Genomic DNA, 25,581 nt, shown 5'->3' with positions numbered 1-25,581 from the left:
GTTCCCAGCCGGCTGTCGGCTCTGCCTGTGGCCCCTGGAGTGGCCGCCTGCGAGTGCCGCGGCGGGCCGGTGCCTGCCTGCGCGTAGGGAGAGACTGGGAAGAATTCCCGTGTTACGGCAGAATTCAAGAATAACGGGTGTACTTTTAAAATTAAACAAGCAAAAGCCAAACAAATAAAACATCCCCCACAACCAGCCAACACACCCGCACCCCCCCCCCCCAGCCAAAACAAGACCTACAGGTATTTTCCCCAGTCGCTTGCTCTCCGATATCCCGGTCTCCCGGGTTCTTCGTCTGCAGCGAGGCGGGAGCGGGAGCCGGAGCCGGAGCCGGAGCCGCCCGGGCCGGCGGCAGCGCCTTCGCCGGGGGCGCCGAGCGGGGGCCGCGTGTCCTGCTCTAAAAAAGAGGGCTCTGCTCATTTGCAGTTCAATATATCCAGATGCTTTTACTTTCCAAGTATCTTAAGCTCTTTCAGGGTTGATTTCCTCAACTCTTCATGAAAGAGTTTTGTGGTGTGGTTTTTTGTGAGAGATTAAATTTTGCCAGTTTTAAAAGGATGAAGCTAGCTGGTTTCAATCGTTGGAGTTGGACACAGCCGTGTCTGTCAAGGGTTGCTGTCCTTGCCATCTTCCCCCAACCCCACCTCCCCGTCCCGTGTTTTTTGTAAGTTTCTTTGTTAGTTTCTGCAATTTTTGTATTTTTTTTTTTTTAAGAAACTAACATTTTCTAATAAGGACACGTGTTTTTCTTGAAGAAACAATATTTAATTTAAAAAGATCAGGCTAGGAAGCTTCTAAGTGGAAAAGAATTGTGGCAGATGTGAGCTGTGTATTTTTATTTTTGGGTGCAGTGGTTATTTACTTAAGCCAAAACATTTAATTAATTAAATTCTTCAGGGAACGTCTAATATCAAACTGTTGAAACTGGGGTTTGGCTGCAACTGCCTATCATTCCAAACCTCGTGCAAAGGAGAAAATATGGGAAATGTTGTCTGTTTTTCTAGATTTGCTCAAATATGGTGTACAGAAATCAGCTTCAAATTTATTTTACTTTATAGATAAGACTTTGTCTTTCAGGATTATTTACTTTGATATTCTCAAAGCAGAGGAATGTGTTAAAAGGCAGGATGGAATAAAATCCTATAAACAGGTTTTTAACACAATTGCTATTTTAATGGTCTTTTTTACAAGGATGGATTTAGTTTCAGTAATAGTTTTAAGAAGAGTTTTAAAGAGACATCAAAGTGTCTGAAGTCTTTGTAACAGAGCTAGCCAAAGATCAGAGGGGGGGAAAAAGTATTTGAAAAGCGCTTCTTACTTTTGCAAAGGTCAGGATTATGTATGAAACTACTTTAACCTGTTTTTTTTTTTTTCCTTGTAGAATGTTGGCCACACTAAAAGTTGATAGTCTTGTTTTAAGGTGGTATTTATGAGGTAGACCCTGCATTTTGTTTTGTGCTAAATCATAGACATTTTAAAGCCAGTCTTCAACCTGAAATATGATGTTTTTCAACTCTTTAAAATTCTTCTAGAATTTTCTTATCTGTAAGAGGTTGTACTTGTCTATAGAAAGGAATTTTGCTTAAAAGTCCTTTATAGGTTCATATCTTCATGGTTACCCAGGGTTTTTTTTTTCCTTCTGGTATTTTGTTTGTAAGCCTGCCTGTTAACATACTTGCAGAACCCTGACTGGCCTCACTTTGGAGCTTTCTACAAAAAGGCCTTGTGATTTTTTTTCTGTGCTGGGAATTGAGAGGGGTCCCCAGGGTACCTCAGTACTTGTCTTCATCTCCTTTCTGGGGGCTGTTCAGAGTCCACCTTCCTCCCATGGGCATGGGCTGTCTGCTGTCATTGGTCTTAACCATATTGTATTTTACATTTAGTTTGGAAGATCTTGTGGGTAGGCACCCTGTTGTTTGTTTCTTGGTAGTTTTTAGGCCTATGGTAAATAATTCAGACAATAAATAACAGGACAGTAGCATGTGATTCAGTAAGCACAGATTTCCACCTACTAACTGGTGGTTGAATGTAGGCAATATGGATATCAATATCCATCTTAAAATGTCTTTATGTGTATATATAAATATATATATATACATAAATAATTGAAAGGATAAATAGATTTTTTCTAGTGACATTTTAATTTTTGATTTCAATTTTTAAAAAATATTAAAATGCTGTAAACAGCATAGGCAATTATTTATTGCCATACAATTATTTTTCTGAAGTGCTGTTTGGAGCTGAAATCAGAACTAGTGGGAGACTTTATTTTTTTGCATAAAGTCATTCAGAAGGAAAAGAGTCTTTGTCTCATTACTCTGTTTAGCCTGGAAGTTCAAATTATGAAGTGAATACTGTCTACATTTTCAAGCTATCAAGAACGGTGTCCAAAAGTAATGAATGATTAAAAATTTCCTTTTGTGTCTGTATATAGGTTAGAAGAAAGTTGCCGGTATGCATTAGAAGAATGTTAAGTAGAGATGGACCCTCCAAGTAGGATTATATCATATTTATATTTACTTTTTAGCACTGAAACAGAAGCAACTGCTTTATGAAAATGTGTTAAGTGCAAAAGGATACCATGTTTTACACTATTTCTTCTTCAGGTTTGAATTACACAACAAATTCAAGACAGCATCCAGAATTTTTGCATGGATAAAAGCAGAGATTGAGGGGAATAGCTAGAGGGTTACATTCCTCTAGGGCACTTTCAAGCTTTTGTGTAGAGGGCTAGACAAAGAGAGAGCTTAAAGCTGGAAATTCTGAAGAAGTTTGTTTCAAAATCACAGAATCATTTAGTTTGGAAAAGACCTCTAGGATTATCAAGTCCAGCATTTGACCAATCACCACTTGTCAATTAGGCCATGGCACCAAGTGCCATGTCCAGTCATTTCTTGTACATCTGCAGGGGGGTAACTGCACCACCTCCCTGGGCAGCCCATTCAAATGCTTGACAGCCTTTCCCATGAAGAAATTCTTCCTGATGTCCAGCTTGGACCTCCCCTGGTGCAGCTTGAGGCCATTTCCTCTTGTTCTTCACTTGTTTTCTGGCCTTTCAAGAGGCCAAATGTTGTCTTGCTCCATCTCCCTTTCAGGTAGAAATAATAGCATGAGCACAAGGAGCTCAGTGGTCAATTGCAGCAAGGACTGCTTGTACTATATGTTTTCCTGTGCATGTCTCAGTGATTCTAAAACAAAATGCAGTTTTACAAAGCTTGTATAGATCTCTCTTGTGGTTCTTGCCATGGTTTTTGTGCCTTGGCATTTAAAGAAGCTGCATGGAATCTCCACCTGCAGTTGTGCCATCAGTCTGAACATGGATCTTTTAAGCAGTGTGTATTCTAGAGCACTTTTATTGTAGATTGTAATGTTTCTTTTTCTATTGTTTAAAATCCATAGAGATACTTTTTCAGTTACATCAAGAGAACAGAATTCTTCCTCACTGATAGCAGAAAAGGTTCCTGTTGATCTTGAATGAATGTCAAAATTAATTGTATTCTCTGTGTTGCAGTATTATCTTTTGGCCTCAGCTAAGAGTATGGTTATGTTTCCTTTTATATTTTTTACTTGCCTTAATCACTTTTATTTGCAGTGAAATGCAGTAAAAAATTTTTATGTTCTATGCAGTGTCAACTGAAACTGCCTATAATAATTAAAGTTTTTGAAAATGGCAATTATGTTCAAAATATTGAAGGTTTAGGCAACATATCTCATGAAGGAGAAATGTTATTGCTGACATAGCATCAATAAAGTTGAAGAAGATTTCTAAGGTATTGAGTCCAGACATTAACCTAACACTGCCAAGTCCACCACTAAAATGTGTCCCTAGGCATCACCCCTACATGACAGACCCAATTTAAAAGGATTACTAATGCTGGCAACTTGCTGGAGCAGATTTTGGGGTTTTGGTCCAAATTAACTAGTAATGAGTACTGAGTAATTCGTCTCTGGAATAAAAGACAGTCTTTGAGGAGATTCCAGTGTCAGTGGTTCTTCTTCATGTAACCTCTCAGATTAACAGTAAGATACAAAACTCTTCATGTGCTTTATTGTTACTGTATTTAGGCACTATACATGTGTAGTAAATGTATGGTGAAATAATTCTTCTACTGGTACTATTCTACAGCTCTTCATATTTCAAAACTTTTTAAACAGCTCTGACAATACTTATTTTTGAACAGTTGGTTAAAAGTTATAAGGGACTAAAACTTTTATCAGTACTTTTAATTGCCACTATTTTCTTTTCTTTGCAGTGGTGGGAAGGACAGTTGTTACAATATGATGCAGTGTGTTGCTGCTGGACATCAGATTGTTGCTCTAGCCAATTTAAGACCTGCTGAAAATACAGGTATGAAAACCACATTTCTTACAGGAAATTTTTTAAAAATAGGTTAGAAACAATGGATTGACAACCATGCCTGAATTACGTTCCTATATGTGTTTTTGTCTGGTTTTGCACATTGAAGGCCAATACAGAAACTTGAAAGAGGTATAAAAAAGAAAATGCAATGGAGATGTATTAAGTGTATTTTTCCTGAAAGGAAAAAGAAAGCCCACAAGAAGAGAAGATCAATTAAAAAAAGGCTTACACAATTTGAAAATGAGAATATTGATATCCTGGAGGTAAACAAAGAGGTTGTGTGAGGTCAGTAGCACAAATGCTAAAAGTTAATAGACAGTGTCATCAACCAAAACTAGCACTGTACTTCTAGAAATGCTCTTAACTGGTGCTAAACTAAATGCTGTAAACCATTCCAGCTGCCAAAAGTGTGCCTTTGTGCTGCTGCTCATCCATTTTTATCTTTGTGTGTCTTTCTCCATAATTCTAACCCAGCATCTGTGGACTGCATTGAGAAACTGATGTGGGTTGGAATTGACCTTGATACTCGTATTTTTCCTGCTTTTTTCCTTCCTTGTAGGCTGGAATGATCTTTTTTGATCAGTTCCTCATGGGCTCTACTTTATTTCTATGAAAAAGGATGTGAGAAACTCAGGTAGTCGGTGTGAGGTGAGAGGGTGAGCTAAGTATTTGTATGTTGGACTCAAGTACAAATTGAAGTGAGACTGGAAAAGCAAGTGAGTTGTTTCCAGTTGGTAGGGGAGAATGCAAAAGTATGTTAACTAGGTTCACTGTTCAACATATGTTAAGCAATTAAGTATGGTAATTGGTAACTGTACAGTAGGAGGTTACACAGAAAGGGAAGGAAAAAGGGACCTGCCTCCACAAATGAGTCATGGGTAGAACTGGCAAATGCTAGGAGAGTATAGGAAAAATTTATTTTCTGGGTAGCTGGGACATAATAATCTCTAATCTTGTTGAAATATGTTGTCTTCAAACTAATTTATCCTCATCAGAAATGTAGAATATTATCATTAAAATCATAAAATGCTCTCTTTAAGTGTGTAGTTGGAAATTTTATAGAAAGTTAATTGAGGTGCTTCAGGCAATAGTGGATTCTATGCCATTCTTTTTATTTTATCTTGTACCGCTGTTGCCTGGAGAGTCTCAATTAATAAAGAAACTGTGTATTCTAAGCAGAATATCACTTAAAGACCTTGTCATGTTCTTGTATGTTGAAATCACTGAATTTTCCTTTAAGTCTACTCTTCTGGTCTAGGTTGGTTAGTTGTGATTAGGGGTTTGGATATGCCTGTTTTGTGGAAAACTATATCTGTTGTGTGGCATCAAAGGTGACTGACCTAATTCTTGCATCACAAATTAGTTATTTGGTCAGTTACAGACCTTCTTCTTTGCAAGATGTGCTACACAGGTATACAGCAGAAATGCTTCATGTCTCCCTGTAAATTCAGAGAAGTACCAGAATTACAAATTAGCATTAAAATAGTGAACTGTGTTAGCTTGTAATAAAGTGGAGATTTCACCAACAATAATTTATTATTTTATCAGTCTGTTAGAAATATTATCTGAAAAAAATTATGTGTAAATTATTTATTGTGTAGTTTTAGATGTAATTCTAATTCGCGATACCTGCATTTTTAGCTGCTTACAAGCAGTTTGTAGCTGCTGGCTAGAAACTGCTTGTAAGAAAATTTGGTTCATTTTTTTCTCATGGTTAAGGAAATAAGCTTTTTGCTTATTAAACAGTGTCAAAACACTGTAGTGGTCTACTTTTATTCTACCTAAGCAGAGATAGTCTCCTTTTGTTACGACCATGATAATTTTAACAGTAAAGTTTTTGTAAATTTTGACAATCTATAGCTTGTTCTCTGTTGCAGTGCATTACAAATTTCTTGATCTGAGTTTGTGCCTTTGTGCTGTGTTCCTATTAAAATTACCGTGTGAATGGAATGAGAATTGAATCGATAGGAGATTTTTTGGATAAAGCAGGAAGAAGGAAAGGCACCACAATTTGCAAAGAGGCAGCATGTTTGTGACAGATGTCTTCCTCTCCATACGTCTGTTGGGTGGGGAAATCGATTTTTTTTTCTTTCCATGTTTATAGTGGTGTTGTCACCAAACATCTGTTTGTGAACTGAAAAATATTAACATTTAGATTTTCTCGGTACTTTGTAGTATTGTGATTATCTGTAATTGTTGCAACAATGTACCTAATATGGTTGTTTCTTAATCATGGCAGGGCAGACTGATGAATTGGACAGCTATATGTATCAGACAGTAGGACACCATGCCATTGACCTATATGCTGATGCATTGGATTTGCCACTGTATCGTGGTTTTATAAAAGGTACCAGTGTAAATACTGGAAGAGTGTATACTGCATGCCAGGAAGATGAGGTTGAGGACCTTTACCAGCTCATGAAACTTGTTAAGGTATGCTGATTGAAAGCAATTATATAGTTGGGGATAATTATATTAATTCATTTATGAATTTAAGTAAATGATCCTCTTAGGTATTTAAGGAAAACTTTAAGAAAAAATGGAAGACTCCTACAGTTTAATTTCTATTCCTTTCTTCTTCTTTGCTCTGTAAATATATTGTATAACTATATTCCTTTTCCCACAATGTAAATCACACTTATTAATCATAATTTCAAGCCAAAACCTTTTTACTATTTAATGAAAACACCTGTGACAGGAGCTTGGCATGTACAACAAGAAACATAATTGTGACAATCATCTATAAATAGAATATTTAGCTTATTTTGTACTTGTAATAATGTATCGTTTGATTACTGCAATGAGAGATCTTTTGGATTTTGTGCATTTAGGAATGTGTGGGAATTAATGTCTAGAGATTTCCATTTGAGTACACTTATGATGTGTAAACCAGAATCTGTTATTTGTTTGTATGTTGCATGTCATTCTCCAAGTATCACAGAATATTTCACAATGATAGTTTTGATTCTGGTAGCCCTGTGATTATATTGTAATATATGACACAGTAGCAATGACATATATCAATCCTTTTTATCTATAAAATGAATTAAAGAGAGACAATAAACCCACTTTCTAAACCACTTAAAATTTATTCTCTGGTCTTTTTCAAAATCTTTCATATAGTACTTTATTTCTATCAATACTAAATCAGACCTCATTGAAAAAGATAGAAAAACTCCTGTTGACTCTGGAGGTTTTCTACAGTGTTTGAGTGAACATGCTATGTCCATTCCAGCTAATTGTGTTGATTACTGCAGTGCGCAGTACTAAAACCAGTACACTGTTCAGAAAATCATAACTGCTATTTTAAAGAAAGTAATTATGTGATTTTATTGATCAAACTGGTATAGACTACTTAAGGAAACTTCAGATAAAGATGTTTGTAGTCTTCATGTCAGTATTGAACATTCTCTAGCTCCCTTTCCTTTGTTAAAATGATAATTGAGATTCATGAACATAAATACTTCAGGCTTTATTCTGTATTCAGTTAAAAAAAAATCAAATTGCAGATAAGACCTAAGAATGTGGTTTGAATGCAGAGTACTTCCTGACCCATCTTGGAGTCAAATGTTGCATCTTGTAAACAGGAAATTCTTTTCTTCTAATGTGGAATCAAGATCATAGACCTGTGTTGGAGTATGAGACTGCAGAGCAGGAGGATAGTTCATGTAGGTGGTATGGCCTCTAGTTGTGCTGGGGAGACTTAGGTTGGATATTAGAAACATTTCTTTACTGAAAGGGGTATCAGGCATTGTAACAGGCTGCTTGAGGAAGTGCCCTGGAGGCATTTAAAAGTTGTGTGGACTGGGTGCCTAGGGACATGCTTTAGTGGTGGACCTGGCAGTGCTAGGTTAATGGTTGAACTCAATGATTTCAAGCCATTTTGCCACCTAAATGATTCTTTGATTATGCTCTAGAGTGCTTCACAGAGGTTTTAAATGGAATGTGCATATCCTGCAGTGCAGGAATCGAAAGAAATATGATACAGCAATTTTAAATTATTTTTGAACCACAGTAGTATTAGAAATTAGGAGGACTGATATCTACTGTCTCTTAAAGCTGCATGCTAACAGCTTTCTGCTGCTGGGTAAGGTAATAAATTACTGATCAATTTAATTAAAAATGGGCAAATTAGTGGCAATTAAGATGATACTTCCGCTGCAGTTCTCGCTGTCTTTGGAGGAATGGATCCCCGACATAAGTAATTGCTAGTGTTAAATCTTGACAACTTCTGCTTTGGAAGTTTGTGTATGATACTTAAAACTATAGCTGAAAGAGATGTCACCATGTTGTCTGGAACTAAATAACTATTTATTTTCTATATAGAAATATTAAGCCCACTATATGAGATCTTCAAGTTATAAATATTAATATACTGCCTTTATGTTAGACTTTGTATAATGATGTCTTTAAAGTACAGCCTAGCTATGGAATTCTGATACAAAAGTTTCAGTAAGTGTCTTGCAATTTTGATGAATAATTGCAAAATTATGAGGAGAAATAAACTACAGCAACTGTGGTATTTTAGTTTTAAGAAGACTACTAACTTTTTTTTCTGTGTTAGCAATAACTTTGAAAGCTTTCTGGTTTTATTTTGTCACATCTTTTAATAACTGCTGTTTAGTAGCTTTACTATTTAAGTCTTAATCGCTGAGGATTTTGCTTTAGGAATTTTTTTCCCCAGATGTTAATACTTTTAAACAGAGAAGTAAATTTTCATTCTCTTGAAGGGAGGGGATGAATTCTGTGGAAGCCTTGTCAAAACCATCTTTGAGTGACTGTAATTTTAAAACGCTGGTCAAATAACATAGCTCTTTTTTTCAGTAAATGGTTTGGGGCCAGGACTGCAGGAAAGGTGTGTTTAAATCAAAATCACATAGTGTACCTTACTTTCCATTGGCAAAGAGCACTTTTAGTGCAAGTACTTATTTAGTAAAAAATTAAAACAAAACACTTAAAAAAAACCTGTATGAATTTGGAAGTATACAATGTTTTTAAAAACAGTGCTATGAGAACAAGATTTCTAAAGAATTAAATATTCCCTAACAGTTCTGCAAAACCCAGGACAACAGTCCTGTTCTAGTTCATGTGACTCAGTGAGTGATACTGACTGTCATTGACTGTAAACCTATTAATTTTATTGTCACAAACCCAGATGATTGATAGGTATAAAGGAAATTTATATCTATTTTTTAGTTGCCTAATGCCATGTTTTAGATTCTGTATTCAGTACATATTGTGAAACATATCTGAATACTTATATGATGTCTAAATATATCTTACTATGCAGTCTCCACCTAATAGTAGAATATTTACTTCATGAGACATGTAACTCCTGAACTCTAAAGAATAATTTATTCTTCTCTCAAAGTTACTGAATAGGGATTACTGATATCCTTGTTTGTCCATGGTTTTTACTGTCTGTATTGGAAATTTTCCTAGCCAAGCCTGTAGCACTAGAGTTTCTTAGTTACCTGAATTATCTTTTAGGGGTTTTATAATGGCACTTTGAAATGTGGTGAGGAGCTGTATTTCTTTTTCTCTAGTGGTAGGAAAGACTGGAGCATGAAGGCATTTTTGTGAAACTTTTGTACGGCATTTCCATTTAGGCAATATTTAACTGTTCTGTCCCCTTTTCAATGTAATTGTGGTGTTGTTCAAGTAATACGGTGATGCTTCACGCAAGCACATACACAAGTGGTATTAGATGGGTTGAGTGTTGGCTTGTTTTCTGTATCACATGGAACTATGGCTTAACTTTTGTTTGGGGCAATGGTTGTGGCAGCATCCAGACTAAACAGACCAATGCAAGATTCTTTGTTTTCAGTAGACAGTTCTGTTCTCTTACAAATTTTTTGCCTTACCTACTCCATAAGTCTTTGCCTTTGTTTGGTAAGATTCCTAATTTGTAGAATTCTTGAACTAGGTAAAAATGTCTTTCTTCTATCTCTTCTTTTTCAAATTTTTGATGACATGCTTAATTGTATTCTTTTAATTAGTATTTTAAAAATTGATAATTTTTGTAGTTTTTTTGTATTTACCCATGTTTATTATAAATAATGCAAATTAATTTTTACTGGATTTTCAGTTTCAACATGTTATTTTTGTCAGAGTCTTTTTGTTGTGCTCTTTGTGGATTTAGAACCCTCAAGCTTTCAAAAATTATGGAGTTCACTTGAAATAAATTTATATATTGGCTCTCAGGACTGAAGCAATATTAATTATGAAGTCATCCATTGATCATCAGATGAAAAATAAATATTAATGTTGGATATATATGATGTATGAAACATTTGAATAATAGCAGCCTTTGGTTGTGGCACTGTTTCATTTCATCAGTGATGTAGAACGGAAGGAAGGGAGATTTATTTTCTAAAATATGGTTGCATTTTGGAACAGGGATTTTACAAGTCAGTCACTTAGAATGAGTAACATTTTTTTAGTTACAATACAATGTGACTCCTGTATTTAATAATTACTTTTTAAGAATAAGATCATTATTTTTTTAAATGGTCCAAGTCTGATGTTTAGTGAAGACAGAAAGTGTTCCTGTCTGAGTTAAAATTGCAATAGCAATGCCGTTTTAGATGTTACTTAAGATATTTCGTCTCAGACAAAGTACTTGAGCTGTGTGAGTTCAGGTGGAAATGAAGTAACTTAGGTCCTATCAGTATTAAATGAAACTCCCTGAGATTTCTTCAGGAAACAGTTCTTCAGGGTTTGAGATGAACGGATGAAATATAAGGTTATTTTATGGCCTTCAGATAGGGATTAATTCCATCATGGAACCTAAAACTTTCAGTTCCTTGATATTGCTAATAGTCTTCCATGCTAAGGAAATGGTCTGTCTTCTCCAGAAATCAGCTGCTGTGGCCAGTGGGTTCTCAGATTCAGTGTGATTGCTGACTTTCTGTGACTTTTGTACAAAGATTTAGGTACTCCTACCAGGAAAAATACATGGATAAATGTGGTTTAGTATTCTGTCACAGCATTGCTTCATTGTCTTCTGTTGCAAGACACATATAATATAAGAAACTGGTGGTAAAGTATATAGGAATAATCACTTGATTTTTAGATGTCTAGTATACATGGCTTCAGTTGTTTGTATATGATAAAGACTAGTAGTTACTCTTAACTCATACAAATACTTGGGAGTCTTAAGGAGGCCAAATAATTATTAGTTGTAGAATCCTGACTGACTTGAAGAATCTGTAATCTGAGGTCCTCAGATTACATGCTCTTCACCAAATTGCTTTTGTAGTTTATGAGTTCAAAGTAGGTAGCTTTCCCCTCTCACTTAGGGGATTCACAGAGTTCAGAGGCGTGCAGAAGAGTTCTGTTCTAGTAATCTCCCATGTTTTCATTGAAGAAAATTTTCCCTGTTATGATTTGAATGGTCTGTAGATACATGGATTAATACCTTGGAGTTGTATTTCTCAATATTTTGGAGAAATACAAATTATACAAAGAGGTACTTTTCTTTATGCTGAATTTCCAAAACAATCACTTCTCCATAATTTTTGTTGCCTACATTGTGATTATTGCAAATAACTGTGTTCTTAATGTATTGATAGATTATTTTATCTAATTCAACAGTTTAAATATAGAATTTTTGTATGGCAAGTGAAATTATACCATAAGCACTGAAAAAAAATTTTTGAAAAATCTTCAATGCCCATTTGAAGGAAACTGTGATAGATAAAACAATGGAAATCATTGATTGGGCCCTTTAGTAGTTGTGTAGTAGTTGAACATTTGGAGACCACATCTCCTAGCACAGTTCTTTTTGTCTTTAAAAATGCAAGTTAAATGGGAACTTTTAGAAATTGTATGAAGTGGTTGCCTACACTGAAAAGAAATAAATAACTATGCTTCTTGATAAAATAAGATTTTTTTTTTTGAGAGAAAATATTTGCTGTGTTTTTTCATAGACTTGGTTCCTTCACCTTTTACAATGAGTAAATTTTTATCTGCAAGGATTTGGATTGTCCCTTTACCCTCATTGTGTTAAATGATTACAAATTTTTAATCATGTTATTTTTTCTTTTAATAAATTCTGAATTGGAATTCCTTAATTTCCTCCACCTTGGGAATGACTGTTATCATTAGTAGTGAATAAAAGTGTGGATGAGAGAAGAGGGTAAGAAGTAATTGCATAGTTGGGAGTGATTGAGCAGTGTAAAAATAATTATGTATCTTGTTTCATTCAAAACACAGGGTATATTTATATTTAGTTGTTGGGGGGCGCTTTGTATGAATTTTAAAATGAGATAGGAATAAAGAAATTTTTTTAATCAATAGGATGCCTGAAATTCTGTGTGTCTCATCTGAACAGTTCAGGCAGGGTCAGGATTGTAAATTTTTATTTTTTTTAGAGGGGGATCTTCAGCAATGGCTTTGAGGTAGTTTCTTACTGTGACAAATGTTGAACTTTATGTAAACAAAAAAGTCACTGTATTTCTCCCTGTTAGGTGCATGGAGTTGTTTCCACTCACTCCCTGTCTTGTTGTGTTAATACTGAATAAGCAGAGACAGTCAGGCTGGTGGTGAAAGATGGTAAGCAACCCTGAGGGCTTGTTCTGGTCAGCTTGAAACCTCTGATTGCCAGGTTTTCCTAATTTCCCATTTCCAGGGCATCTCTAGTGTGACCTTGCCTGCTGAATATGATGTTCTGGGTTGCAAGATTCTCACATGCATTTGGAAATGGGCAGCTAGGCATTGTTTACAGGACACCAAATGAACCGTGCACTCACAGCAAGTTTGATAAACACACATTTCCTCCTTTTATCAGTGAGATTGCAGAATGTGAAGTATGAGTTTCCAGTTTTGCTCATTCCCTTCAGACCTTTTCCTGTTTAAAAACTGAATCTCACTAATTGGATGATGATACATCCTTAGATTTTGTTTTGCTTTCTTTGTTATTGTTGTTTGGAATTCAGCTTACTGGTCACTGACATTTATTTCAGTGCCTACCTTGACCAGGTTTGATAGACTTTCAGATAAAAGCTTTCCATTTGTTCAACACAGAAAAGGTTCATCCCTATAAATGTAAAGTGAATGCTAATTAACAGTAATGACTTCTAATCACTTTGCTTTTATACTCCTTTAGGAGCACATCTATTATCCAATGCAGTTAAGTGAAATGCTTGTATGTGGATCAACAATGCTGTATTTCTTCTCACAGCTATTGCTCATAATCAAGCTTTGAATAAATTACGATAGTAAAATTGGTTTTAATGTGTTCTATTGCATAGGGAGAAAGGAACCTTAAATATCTTGTTAAATATCTTGAATATTTAGAGAGTTATCTAGTAACATTTTGGCATTCATTATTGTAGTTAAATGGAAAAATGCATTAAGATGTTTAAGTCAATTTTGTAAACATTATCAAAACTTTTTTCATCGTTTGAATTGTATTTAAGTGATGTGCATAGACGGAACAGTCTCCGAGGCAGCCCCATTTGTATCCAACTGCATGTTTCTGGGAATGCACTGCAAATTTCTGCCTTCAAATGCAGTTAAGTTTTACATAGAAGGAACGTGTTTTATGCCTTGAGAACTTCACCTAGTGTCATAGAGTGTATATAGTAGGTTTATAGACATTTCTGCATTTCTTTTATCAATACTTTGTATCTAACAAACTGTTAGGTTTTTTTATGTGTGCAGACTGCCTGCTTGCAATCATATGCACTTTAAAAAGGTGTATAAAAGTAATACTAGTGAAATTTTTTATCAACAGCTGGAAACAATAAAATAAGAGGAAACTTTATTTTAGCAACACTTTGCCAGAAAGAATGCTGATGAAAAGGGATTACTAGACTGGTGGAATGTTAAGCAATTTTAAAATAATTCTGGTTTAGGAACAGAATTAGGCAGAAGACAACATATATGAATTTGAAATTTAGCAAACTTTTCCACTTAGCATTGCACATACTTGGCCTTTCTGGAAGGCTGAAGTGGCAAAACCTCAATGAAACCCATTTCTGACGTGAACATTAGTTTTTGTTTTATCTTCTGTTAATAAGTTGCTTGAAACAATAACTGAAATCACTTAGAAATTCTAGGTCTCAGTGTCTGTGAAGGAACTGAGGTCTTGCTTAGTTAATATATTTATGTTGTCTGGTTTTGCAATTTCTAAAAGAATTAGGTTTTCATTTTCTGTGGCAGTTTCCTTTCATGTGGTACATCTGTCTTTGCGTGCTTAGAGACACAATTCTTTCACAGTTACCATCACAGTTCTTATGGATGTGGATGTGAATGAGTATCCACAGACACCGTCTGTGGTTTTGATTTTGTTTGTTTTGCTCACTCATTCACATAGCTTTAGACAATTTTCTGATATGTTTTATTTGCTTGAGCATCTTTTCTGTTAACGTTTATTCTTTGGTTTATTACAAAATCATTGCCTAACTTAATTTCAAATTACCTTCCGTGTAGTACTCTTTGAGTTTGAGACAGTGTTCATAAAAGTCCCGTTTTTTTTGCTGTAGTACTGCAAAGCATGCTGCTTGTGGGTTTTGCCACCATAATGCAGAAAAAAAAGTAACACCTTTCTTCTCTAAGTCTCATTAAATGACTGATACTACCCATATCTTACTTCAGTACTTCTGTTTCATAATTCACATCTTAATAATGCTTTTAAAATATAAAAAGGAAAAATGTAAAAAATGTTAATTGTTCTGCACTGTTCTGTAGCTGGCTGTTTTATATTATTTGCAATTCTCATTAGGCAGTGCTAAAATACCTTTCAAAATTTGTTACAATAAAAAATGTAATTGGGGTTATTTCTAATAAAATATGATCAAAGACAGGCAGACTTTTATGTAAACTAACAGTAAAACATTTATCAAATTTGTTTTCATAAATATTTGTATCTCTGAAGCCCATTTATTGTATAAAAATAATTTTGCATAGATTTACTAAGGTATTTACACTGACTTGTTTAACATAATTTCCCCTTTCATATGATTGTCAAACATACAGCTATTTCAGGGTTACATTATTTTCAGCTGGACACTTGCTGGTTTTGATCGGTATATTTAAAGGTACTTCTTCTGGAAAAGGTGTGATTTAATTTGGTTTATATTGCACCACTGTTACTGCTTTCAAAATATAAATGATTGATTTGTAAGTGTCATGAAAAGGAATAAAACAGAACTGGCCTTTTACACTATGAAAGGACTGTATAATGTGAAGATATTCTTCCTGTTGATAAATTCTGCCTGTGGAAGAATTGCATAACACTCATCACTCATTTTCATATTGATTATGAGTGGGATTCCAGTAATAGGTTGCTGTTTGCAAAGGATAAGGCAGCACTATGATTAGTTACCTTTTCCATAGAAAGCACTACAAAGGAAAATGCCAAATGTGTGCACTGCAGTATTCCTATCAGCCTGACAGTCTGTTACATGAACTTTTCTTTCAGTCCATTTTCCTTCAGAAATACAGCTCCAATGTTTTTGCCTTATTATTGTTTTAGGTTTAGTGCATTTGCATGCTATCCTAACTCCGGATTCTTTCTTTAGACAGTTATTTATTTTCCTGACAATCTTCTATACTTGGGCCCTATCACCATTGTAACTCTTAAAAACTGATGCAACAGTGCCCTCTGTAGTTTCTCCCTACATGGTTACTACCTGCAGCTGGTTTTGAGCATTTAGGTAAAGAACAGGATGTTTAGACTTATTTTTAGCTCAAAGAAAAGCCCCTTTTTTCTTAAGGAAAGATTCTGATTTTTCACTGACTGTTTCAGATGCAAGAAAGGGAACAAAAGAGGCTGTTCTGACTCATCTTCTAGGTTTATAAGATCTTCTGTCATTATCTAGTGCAAATCTGATATTTTATGAGGCATTCATTCAAGGCAGTCGTTAAAATGACTGGATGGGATTTTCTGAGTTTTGTAGGCTTTCCTGAAGCTTTTGTTTGAAGTGAAGCTTCAAAACAAAATAATTTTAAATGTACTTCCTTTGTGCTTGCTATTTCTCCCAATTTAGATCTTACATGATCTGCCAGGGACTAAAGACATGCTTGCCAGCAGAGCACCTAAGCTTTATTAATGATGTTGTTTTAATTCACACTGTGACTGAAGTAATTGTTGTTCATTAGCATTGATTTGTCTCCAAAACTCATTTACAATTTAGATTTCTCTTTTAACTCATTGTCGCTTAATATGCAAATAACTTTTTAGTCTGTGTTTTCTGCAGAACTTGTTGGACAGGTTCAGTATTGAACACACATGATCCCTGCATTCTCATACATGCACATTCACACCCATGAGCTGCCATTTAAATATTATAAACTGCAGTAAAAAAGAATGACCTTTTAAAAAATAAATGCTTTAACTACAATTAGTTGCTTCTGTAACAGCATCATAAAAGTCACTCTGTGAAAAGTTAAATGGCTTACTTTATGATGGGGAGTGTTAATGTACATGTAGAACACACTCTTAATGGACTTCCATGAAATGAAATTCATAAGTCATTGCAGTAAATTATATTTAATGATGTAACCATAGATGGCTATTCAAAACATTCCTGTATCTCTAATGATTTGTGTAAAGCACATGATTGACCACATGCCTTAGTTCGTTTGGAACAGTAGATGGATAAATGCATGAGCTTTCTACTTTTGAAGACCCTTTTTTCTGTGTAACAAGTGGTGAGAATTTTGGTGGAGTAAATAATACATCACAAACCACTTGCAATATTTGAGATATGGTAATAAATGGTGAGGAGGACTAATTTAATATTAAATTAGGAGGTGAGATCCTTCAGAAGTGTAGTGTGTAGAAGTTTTGATTTTTTTTCTATTTTCTGGGTAATCACTAGCCTGCAGTCGTATGACTACTTTTTGCCATGAGATTTTTTAATACTGAAATGTTACTGGAGGAAACAACTATTATGGCATAATGTGCACTGACTAATCCAGAAAATATCCCATATTTACTGTATTATATCCAGTAATAGAATGAAATTTCAGAAGTACAAAGGTTACCCATGTTATCTGAATAAAGCGGCTCTTATTCTACTGGTAGAAAAGTAATGTGGTCAAGTAGTTACAATAAATATAATTTGATTAAAATTACTTTCTTTCACTGTAACAGAAACTTTGAATCAAGCTTAATTCTTGCACCAATTGCATAACTATTGTTTGTCTTAAATATTGGGGCAGGGTAGAAGTCATTTTTGTTAATGAGCTTCTTTATTCATCAGAGGATTCTTATGGTAGAGCAAGTGAGGTTTTTTTAAAAACAGTATAGCCAAACCATGGACTTTTATAATTTTTAAAATTTATTTTAATTTTCAAAGTTTAATTTTTGAAGTTTACTTCATGAAGGAACAGTAGAAATGAATATTACGGGAAAAAAAGGCAACATAAATTTCTACTTTACATAGGTACTTTGAGATTCTTTTTATATTTGTAATGAAACTTCATCACAGTTCCCTCTTTTTAAATAAAAGTGTCTTACAATGTGTCTATCAGTGGGAATTTTACCTAGAAAATGAATTCTTCATTAAATTAATACTTTAATTAAGAAAATAAATACAGGCGAATTGTTATGTTATCTGGTTAGCAGTGATAGAAGGTTTTAGTTTTAAACTGTAACCTTTGAGATAGGTAAGATGTTGAAATGAATAAGGTGTGTGTTATTGCAATGAAATTTGCCAATTGAGATTCAGCATAATTAAAATAGTGATAAATATCGATTTCAATACTGGAAGCAATGCATTACAACTTTTCTGTTTACTAAGAGCTGACATAATTTACCAAAACCAGGCAAGGAAGTGACAAAGCAGACAGTGCAAATGCTTACAGGAAATGTCGTGTTTAGTCCACATACTGTTATGTTTTTCTAAAAATGTTAATGAGTTTACCCCATTCTATAATCATTACTTCTCCCTAAAATACCATGCTTCTTTTCATTTAGTTGGATTATGTGATCTGTGTCTGAAATCTTTAATAGAGTACAGGTTTAAGGAAAATCTATAGTTGAAAGTAGTTGTTTTCAAATAACTTGCTTAAGATCATTTAATAAATTTCAAATGTCCTTTCATAAAATCTAAGGTGATGCAGAATAGTTGAGGATATTTCTGTTGATTGTCTTAATTTTAATTTTTGGTATTTCTTTAATTTTGAAATACCAAAAAATATGAAGACTGAATGTTGGGTATATATTTGATACATTATATATCTATATAATAAATATCTATTGCAATTTACTTGATTAACAGTTGCCTACACAATAACACTAGTTACATGTGGAAAAACAAATACTGCAATCTAAATTGGAACATTATTTGACATAGCAGAAGAAATATTGACTTTTCTTGCTGGAGAAATTTATGAGACTTTTTTTATGACCCTAGGACGTATTATTATGCCTTTATGATTATATCTAAGTTTTAAGACTTCCTTTTTTTTTTAGGGTATTCTTTTTAAGACTTTTTTTATTTTACTTTTAAGACATTCTTTCTCTTGGACTTGATCACATGAGTGAGAATCTTTGATGACATAATATTTTTAAAGAAAAACATTAGTATTTAGGCTTTACTTGGTTTCTTGATGGCTTGTTTTTATAACCAGAAAATATAGATAATATCCTCCTCAAAAATAGATAAAATTACAGGGAAGTGACAATAGATACTGAAGAGTTAGAACTGAAAACAAATTAACACTTTTCCTTTGAAATATTACCTTACAGACCTGTTTGTTCTACATTCCTTAGGCATTTTGCTTTGCTGTCTTCTGTATAATCCACAGCCCCTATTTTTTTTTTCCTTTGTAGTGTACTTATGGTATCTAGAACAATGATACCATTGTATTTCATAAAGGCACAGTTTATTACAGAATACATCATCCATGAGGTACATTAAACTAACTGGCTTTGTTGTGTCAGCTTTTTTCAACTTTTGTGTTCTCTGGCCAATATATCCGGATTAATCTATATAGATATATAATCTTTTGTCGAACATGAGTTTAAATTGTAATGTTTGTGATTTTACGGAGCTAGATACTGTTGGTTTATAATTAATGGGATTAATTTTTTAAACTTTCTTGTTCATATAGTCATGTTTCATTGTGCTACAGTTTGTCCAGTATTTTTTTTTTCTTTCAAGTGCCCTAACTCTCTTTAGACCACTGCAGATTTCCAGCAATTTTGGTGGTTTTGTGCTTCAATAACCCTTTTGGCCACCTTCAGGATTACCCTTATCCTTTGGAGACCAGTCCTGTGTTCTCTGAAACTCTGTCAGTCATTATTTATTACCCACTTGTCATTGTGACTTATTCATTGCTTACATCACCATTCTCAAACGTATTGCTTTACAGAAATGGTGAACGGTGTGGTGAAGAAAAGATCAATAAATGCTTTCAAAGGAAGATTTACCCCGAGACTTAGAGCCTCTTTTTAATACTAAATCTGTACTATTAGTTCTGAGATGGTTTTAATAACTTGACATCAAGTACTCAGTCTCTCAAAATGGAAAGATGCTATTGCGTTAACTAACTTTTGTGGATCAGGAGGACTTTTGCAATTAAGTTTCATAGTATGAAACTTTCTAATTGTCAATACTTTGTGTATTTTCCTGAATGCTTATCTTGTGAACTTGAAAACACGCAGTTTCGTCTGCTAAGAAAAATTGATTAAACATTTATATAAGAAATGCTTGAAAAGATTTCTTTGAGTTTTAGTGATACTGTTTTTTGTAACTGCACAGAGAGGAGAGGTCTTATTTGAAATCATCAACTGGAAAAAAAAATTCTACTTCTCCCCATGTCTGTTTTAATTGTTTTGAGAGCTTTATAACCCATGTTGTTTTGCTAAAGCATCCAATTTCACGTTATGTAGTTACTCTCGACACTCCAGTAAAAGCTACTTGCTCCAGAAACCTGTTAAATCCAGAAAAATTTAATACAGTATTGAATTTATTGTAGAAGTTGCAGATAATTAGACTTCTGTATTTTATCAAAGCAATATATAATGTTAAAAATAGTAATAAGATATTTTAATATATAGGAAATTTAAAAGCAGGAGCTTTCTTGCTTCCAGGCTTGTTTTCAGTCACTGGACAGGCATGCTGATATGTGGCAAGCATTGTTCAACTCCTTGTTCCTGGGAAGTTTCCTTTCCCTTACTTCTGAAGTCTGTCAACATTTTTTCTCTGCTCTACTTAGCACTCTGTGAGCTACATGATGTGCTAAGAGGATAACACAATTACAGCCTGTTTGTAAAATACCTTAACTGAAGAAATGAATAAATTGTATTTAAGTGATTTAAGATTGCTTAGGAAAGTTTCTTCTCATCCTGCTCTCCATTCTCTCTTTCATCTAAATGGCAGTTTTCTGATAATGTAGCAGTCATGTTTTCAGTTCTATATATATATTATGCCTTTATTGCATTTTTTTAAAAAGCTATTTAAAAACTTCTATTGAAGAACTGAGACTTTCTTACATAGAAGTTTTTCTTGCAGCTGATTGTTAGGTTTTAAGTTGTCTTGATTCCTTTTGGGTGGAAATTATTATCATTTGCAGTTTTCCACTCAAACTGAAAGCTCACAGAATCCATCCAGATTTAGTTTTTTCCTCAAGCTTTTTGTTTCTTCTTTGTACAGGAAAGGTTTAGTCCACACTGAATTAGAATACAAGTTTTCACTTCCTTAGTTGAGTGATTGTATCTATATGAGGTAAGGGTCATCTGTAATGCCTAACTCCTTATTCCAGTGAAGTGTAGGACTCATCCATCTCTTTGGTCACTTTGGTTATGTTTCAGTGCTTGGTTTGTATGGACCTTCAAACATGTGAAGTACGTTCAACTTCATTTGTTAATTTTGTCTTGTTACAAACTCTCGACGGAGGCCATACTTGCAAGTTTCATGTTATTTTGATACTTAGTTGAAATGAGGTTGGGATCCTTGACCTCTTCCTCCCAAGTGTGCAATTACAGTGGAACAGTGTGATAGTATGCAGTGTAAACAGAAGGCACTGGTTTAAAACATTGAGACCATGAACAATTCTCATTTGAAAAAATGACATTTGTCAATAAAATAGCAATTCAGGTTGAAAGACTAATATAAATATTTTGCTTCTGCTAAAAGAGACAAAAATATTTGCGGGAAGACCGCACTAACTTTGAAATGGCTAAGTCAGCTCAGTTTGCCCATTGTGCAAATGTCTGCTCTGAGAACTGGAAAGGGACTGAAACCTTGATGAGTGTGAATGCCTCTGAACTTCTACCATTTCTAATGTCCTTGTCCCTGTCTGGCTGTTTTGGGTTTTTTTCTCTTTAAGCTGTCTTGTTGTATTACTCTGTTTGTGTGAGTCTAGACTCAGAGACTGTGACTTGGCTGGTAGATTCTTTGATTAAGAAAATATTTCTGCTCTTATTAAACCTCTATTTTCCTTTTCCTCCGATCTTTTCACTGCAGTCCATACTCACTTATACCAAGGGCACAGGTCATGATAAATACTATTTGCAATTTTAGACACCTCAGTCCTCTGAAACTTCAATTTCTGTATCAAAAAAAAGCAACCCCATAGTAAATAATTGTAGCATCTCAATTAGAGAAGGTCCATATGACTGAGAACTCACAAGATAAAATTCCTATACCTTTCAACAATAAAGCATTCTGCAGAAGGTTTTTTTTTGTTTAGGCTACACATAATTTGGGAAATTCTGATTCAAGCAACATTGTCTTCTACATTTAAATAATCAGGTTGTTCTTAGTCTTGGAGAATACCATAACAATCAGCCTGCAGTTGAGGAATGAGGGAGAAGGGATGATAAAGGAAGACAGGCATTGTCTTATCTGTGATGCAGCTACATATTGACAATGCCAGAAAACTTAATATTCAGCTTACTCTGGTACGCACTTTTAAAGATGTGGAATCTGAATTGTAAAGAAAATACAGATAGCTTTATGCAGACAAGGTACCAAAGGGATCCTTGATGCTCTATATAAGTGATTTTATCTTTCTTGCTATCCATTTCCTATTAAAACAGCACATACAGCAATAATACCCCTCAAAATATTGTTTGGATTGTACTGTAATACTGAACTAATGTTTTGTATTTTTTTAAATGTCACTAAAAAAAAAAGGAAAAAAAGAGCTGACCAGATGAACAGTGGTTAAGTGTATAACTTCAAATTTTTTGCATTTTCTTGGGTTTATTTTTTTTAATATTTACTTGTGGCTAGGGTGGGAATAGAAGAACTATGATAAATGTTGGAGTTTTAAAAAGTTATGCATACTTTGGAGGCTATTGGAATTTGGAAGAGGAGGGGTAAAATATTAGCATACATCTCTTCTTCCTTCTTGCTCTGCAATGGCTTTACATCATCCATTCTTCTCTGCCTTTGGAATAGGTTCAAGATCAGTTAAGTTGACATTTTTCTTTTTTGGCAGGGTTCCTGATATTTCTTCTCAGTGTTTTCTGGTCTACACCTTTTCCTGATATATTTTTTTCTGCATATTTTTCTCTATTCCTACTTTGAAATGCCTGTCCTTACATTCTCACTCCATTGTTAAACATTTGCCCGCATTTAATCTTCTGGTATCACCTAAACAAGCTTTTCTGTATTTTTTTCTTATTCTCTAAAATATTGTGAACCTTCCAATCCATCTACACCTTTTCCTGATATTATTTTTTTCTGCATATTTTTCTCTATTCCTACTTTGAAATGCCTGTCCTTACATTCTCACTCCATTGTTAAACATTTGCCCGCATTTAATCTTCTGGTATCACCTAAACAAGCTTTTCTGTATTTTTTTCTTATTCTCTAAAATATTGTGAACCTTCCAATCCATCTCCTTTCTTTACCACAACTTTGTGTTCAGGTTCCCTTTTGGTACTCTTACGGTGACTAAGGACACGTCTTCCTGGAGAAAAGAAAGCCTCACTTTCAGCCAAGTGGAAGAAATAAAAATAAATACTCCTCTCTCTCATGTTTAGACACACATTTACTTTCAGATTTTAAGGGGACTGCCACTCTGAGAGCAATTTGATGCTTGTCTCTGTTGACAATATGAGATGTCAGAACTTCAAAAGATTGAAATTACATTTCCAATTTATGCAAGCTAATAAAATAAAGCAAGATGGAGCAGATTTTAGGATGACATTAAGTGTTTGGGGACTTTCATAAATTTTTTTATATTAAGATTTCCTAGAAGGTGTTTTCTTCTCTAATTTTTTAGTTGTTGCTCCTTGACAGAAAAATCCTGTGAAGTTTTACTTTGCTACATATTTCTTTTTTGATTTTGCTATTTCTGTGTTGATATTTTTGGTTTCCTTTTCTGCCATGTCTTTGGCACATTATCATCTGCCTTTCCTTTTTGTTACTTCAAATCTCCTTCTAAAAATCCTTTTACATTTCTTCCTCAAGGAAGATCCTCAAGCTGCCCTTTCTTTCTGCTACACAAATTCTCTCTACCTCGTAGTAATATTGCCTAAAGTGTGGTCTTGTCAACCCAGATTGGGGTGGTGTTGCTTCCGTATATTGGCATTTCCTGAAGGCTTTCCACTTACAGCTTTACCTGGGTTTAGGGTAAGTTAGACTTTACATGAATGTGATGTCTTAGTACCTGCTTCATACTTGTCTTGTTTCTGGTATAAGTGGTATTGTATTTTGTTTCAGAAGCATCAAGCCTCCTTTAAAATGGAAAAGTTGGATCAGTTTTGCCTAAAATACTTGTGTGAGAATAGATAATCTCAAATGTAATTTTTAAATGTAAAACCTTAATGAGGTTTTCAGGTTTTGGCCAAGCATTTTTGTAGAAAGTGTCATATTAATGCTTTGTTGTGAAACTGGTTTGCAGTTAACTGATAGAAGTGCAGAATCTCCATTATGTAGGAAAAAGATTTCCAAAGATTTGTGGTGCGAATGGAGAAAAATTAGATACCGAAATTTCCTGTGAGACAAATGAAATCAGAAAACTGGGATTTTTTTCTGTCTTCCTGAACTTGAACAGGTAATTCTTGTGAGAAAATGGCTTTGGGTGTTTTGCACTACTCTTTCTGAATTCTGTCTTCAGGCTGGACATGGTAGAACCATGTTGTCTGTTTGGGACCAAACAGATAGGAGAAGTCTGTTCCTAAGTTCACAACATTTTGCCTGGGGAACTGTATTACAGGCTGTGGACCATATAAATGCAGACTCTAGTGGAACTTGTTAAGTAAACTGACAGCAACCTGGCAAGAGATCTCCTGTCTTAACTGGGAACTGGCCAAACCCACCTGTTTCTTATAGAACACTTAGACTTTAATGCACTGGCATTTCTAATGAAAAACTATTGTGTTGGAAAATCTCAGGTGCATTTTAGCCTTGAAGTGCTACTATGTTACTATCACCAAGTAATAATAATAATCACAGAATCATAAAATGATAACATCAGCTTCTTCTGCCTATTAGCTTTTTATTTGTGTTGTTGCCCCTAATTTGAAACAAGCCAAGATTTCTTATAAGTGAAGTTACTGTATTTTCTCATCTTTGCATCCTGTATTTTACAGCAATGTTTTAACGTGGTGTTCATAGCTGAGGTCGCCTGCTGGAAGTGGAAGGTGAAAGTGGAGTGATGAATTAGAACATTAGAATTCTACTTACATTTGTTCTTAAGTGTTTACATTACAAGTCTTTTTCAAATTTCTTACATAAAACAGTTTGCATTATTTTTGTATAAACTGAGCACATCTCTGCTTGCATAATCAATTAGAGTAGAGTATGTATTTATTATTATACTGTAAAGACAGGGAATTAGGCATAGACTGTACACTGAGCTAACAAGGTGTCTACTGGTAATCAAAAGGAGATTCCTTCCTGTGTGCATCAAGACTGCTAGAAGAGACTAAGTACTCTATTCCCTGCTCTCACACGAGTGGTGCCAGTGGTTCTCAGAGAGGCTGGGATGTTAATCCCTGGCCATGTATTTAAAGTAGATCCCTTTCCACTGTATTTAAATACAGTGGCAATCCCTTGCCAATTGTTTGTAGAGGAATTGGCTTTTTTAGAGTATAACCACATAACGAAGACAGGAGACTGAGGTAAGTCCTTGCCAAATGCATGAATAACACCTGCATTGAGGTACCCTCTTAAAAAAGACCTCACTAATTGTTAGACGCTTGAAGACATGATTTTTTTTTTCCTAGGTGCTCTATAGTTTCTGTGAATATGCCTAGATTTGTAAAAAAATTGGCTATTTTTGATTATATCTTTAGTAAACTGCTC

General features: G+C 34.5%; 1 protein-coding gene across 1 annotated transcript in view; it reads left to right on the top strand.

Annotated features, from left to right (window-relative positions):
- Positions 1–25,581, top strand: part of DPH6 (diphthamine biosynthesis 6) — a 185,072-nt gene that overhangs the window by 307 nt on the left and 159,184 nt on the right. Inside the window, exons 2-3 of the mRNA XM_084207361.1 lie at positions 4,254–4,348; positions 6,600–6,793. Coding sequence (XP_084063487.1) covers positions 4,254–4,348; positions 6,600–6,793 — 289 coding nt within the window. The remainder of the gene's footprint in view (positions 1–4,253; positions 4,349–6,599; positions 6,794–25,581) is intronic.

The sequence above is a fragment of the Fringilla coelebs genome, assembly GCF_963513975.1.
Source record: "Fringilla coelebs genome assembly, chromosome: 6".
NCBI lineage: Eukaryota > Metazoa > Chordata > Aves > Passeriformes > Fringillidae > Fringilla > Fringilla coelebs.
The sequence above is the reverse complement of the archived record's forward strand: the minus strand, read 5'-3'. Positions and strand labels throughout refer to the sequence as shown.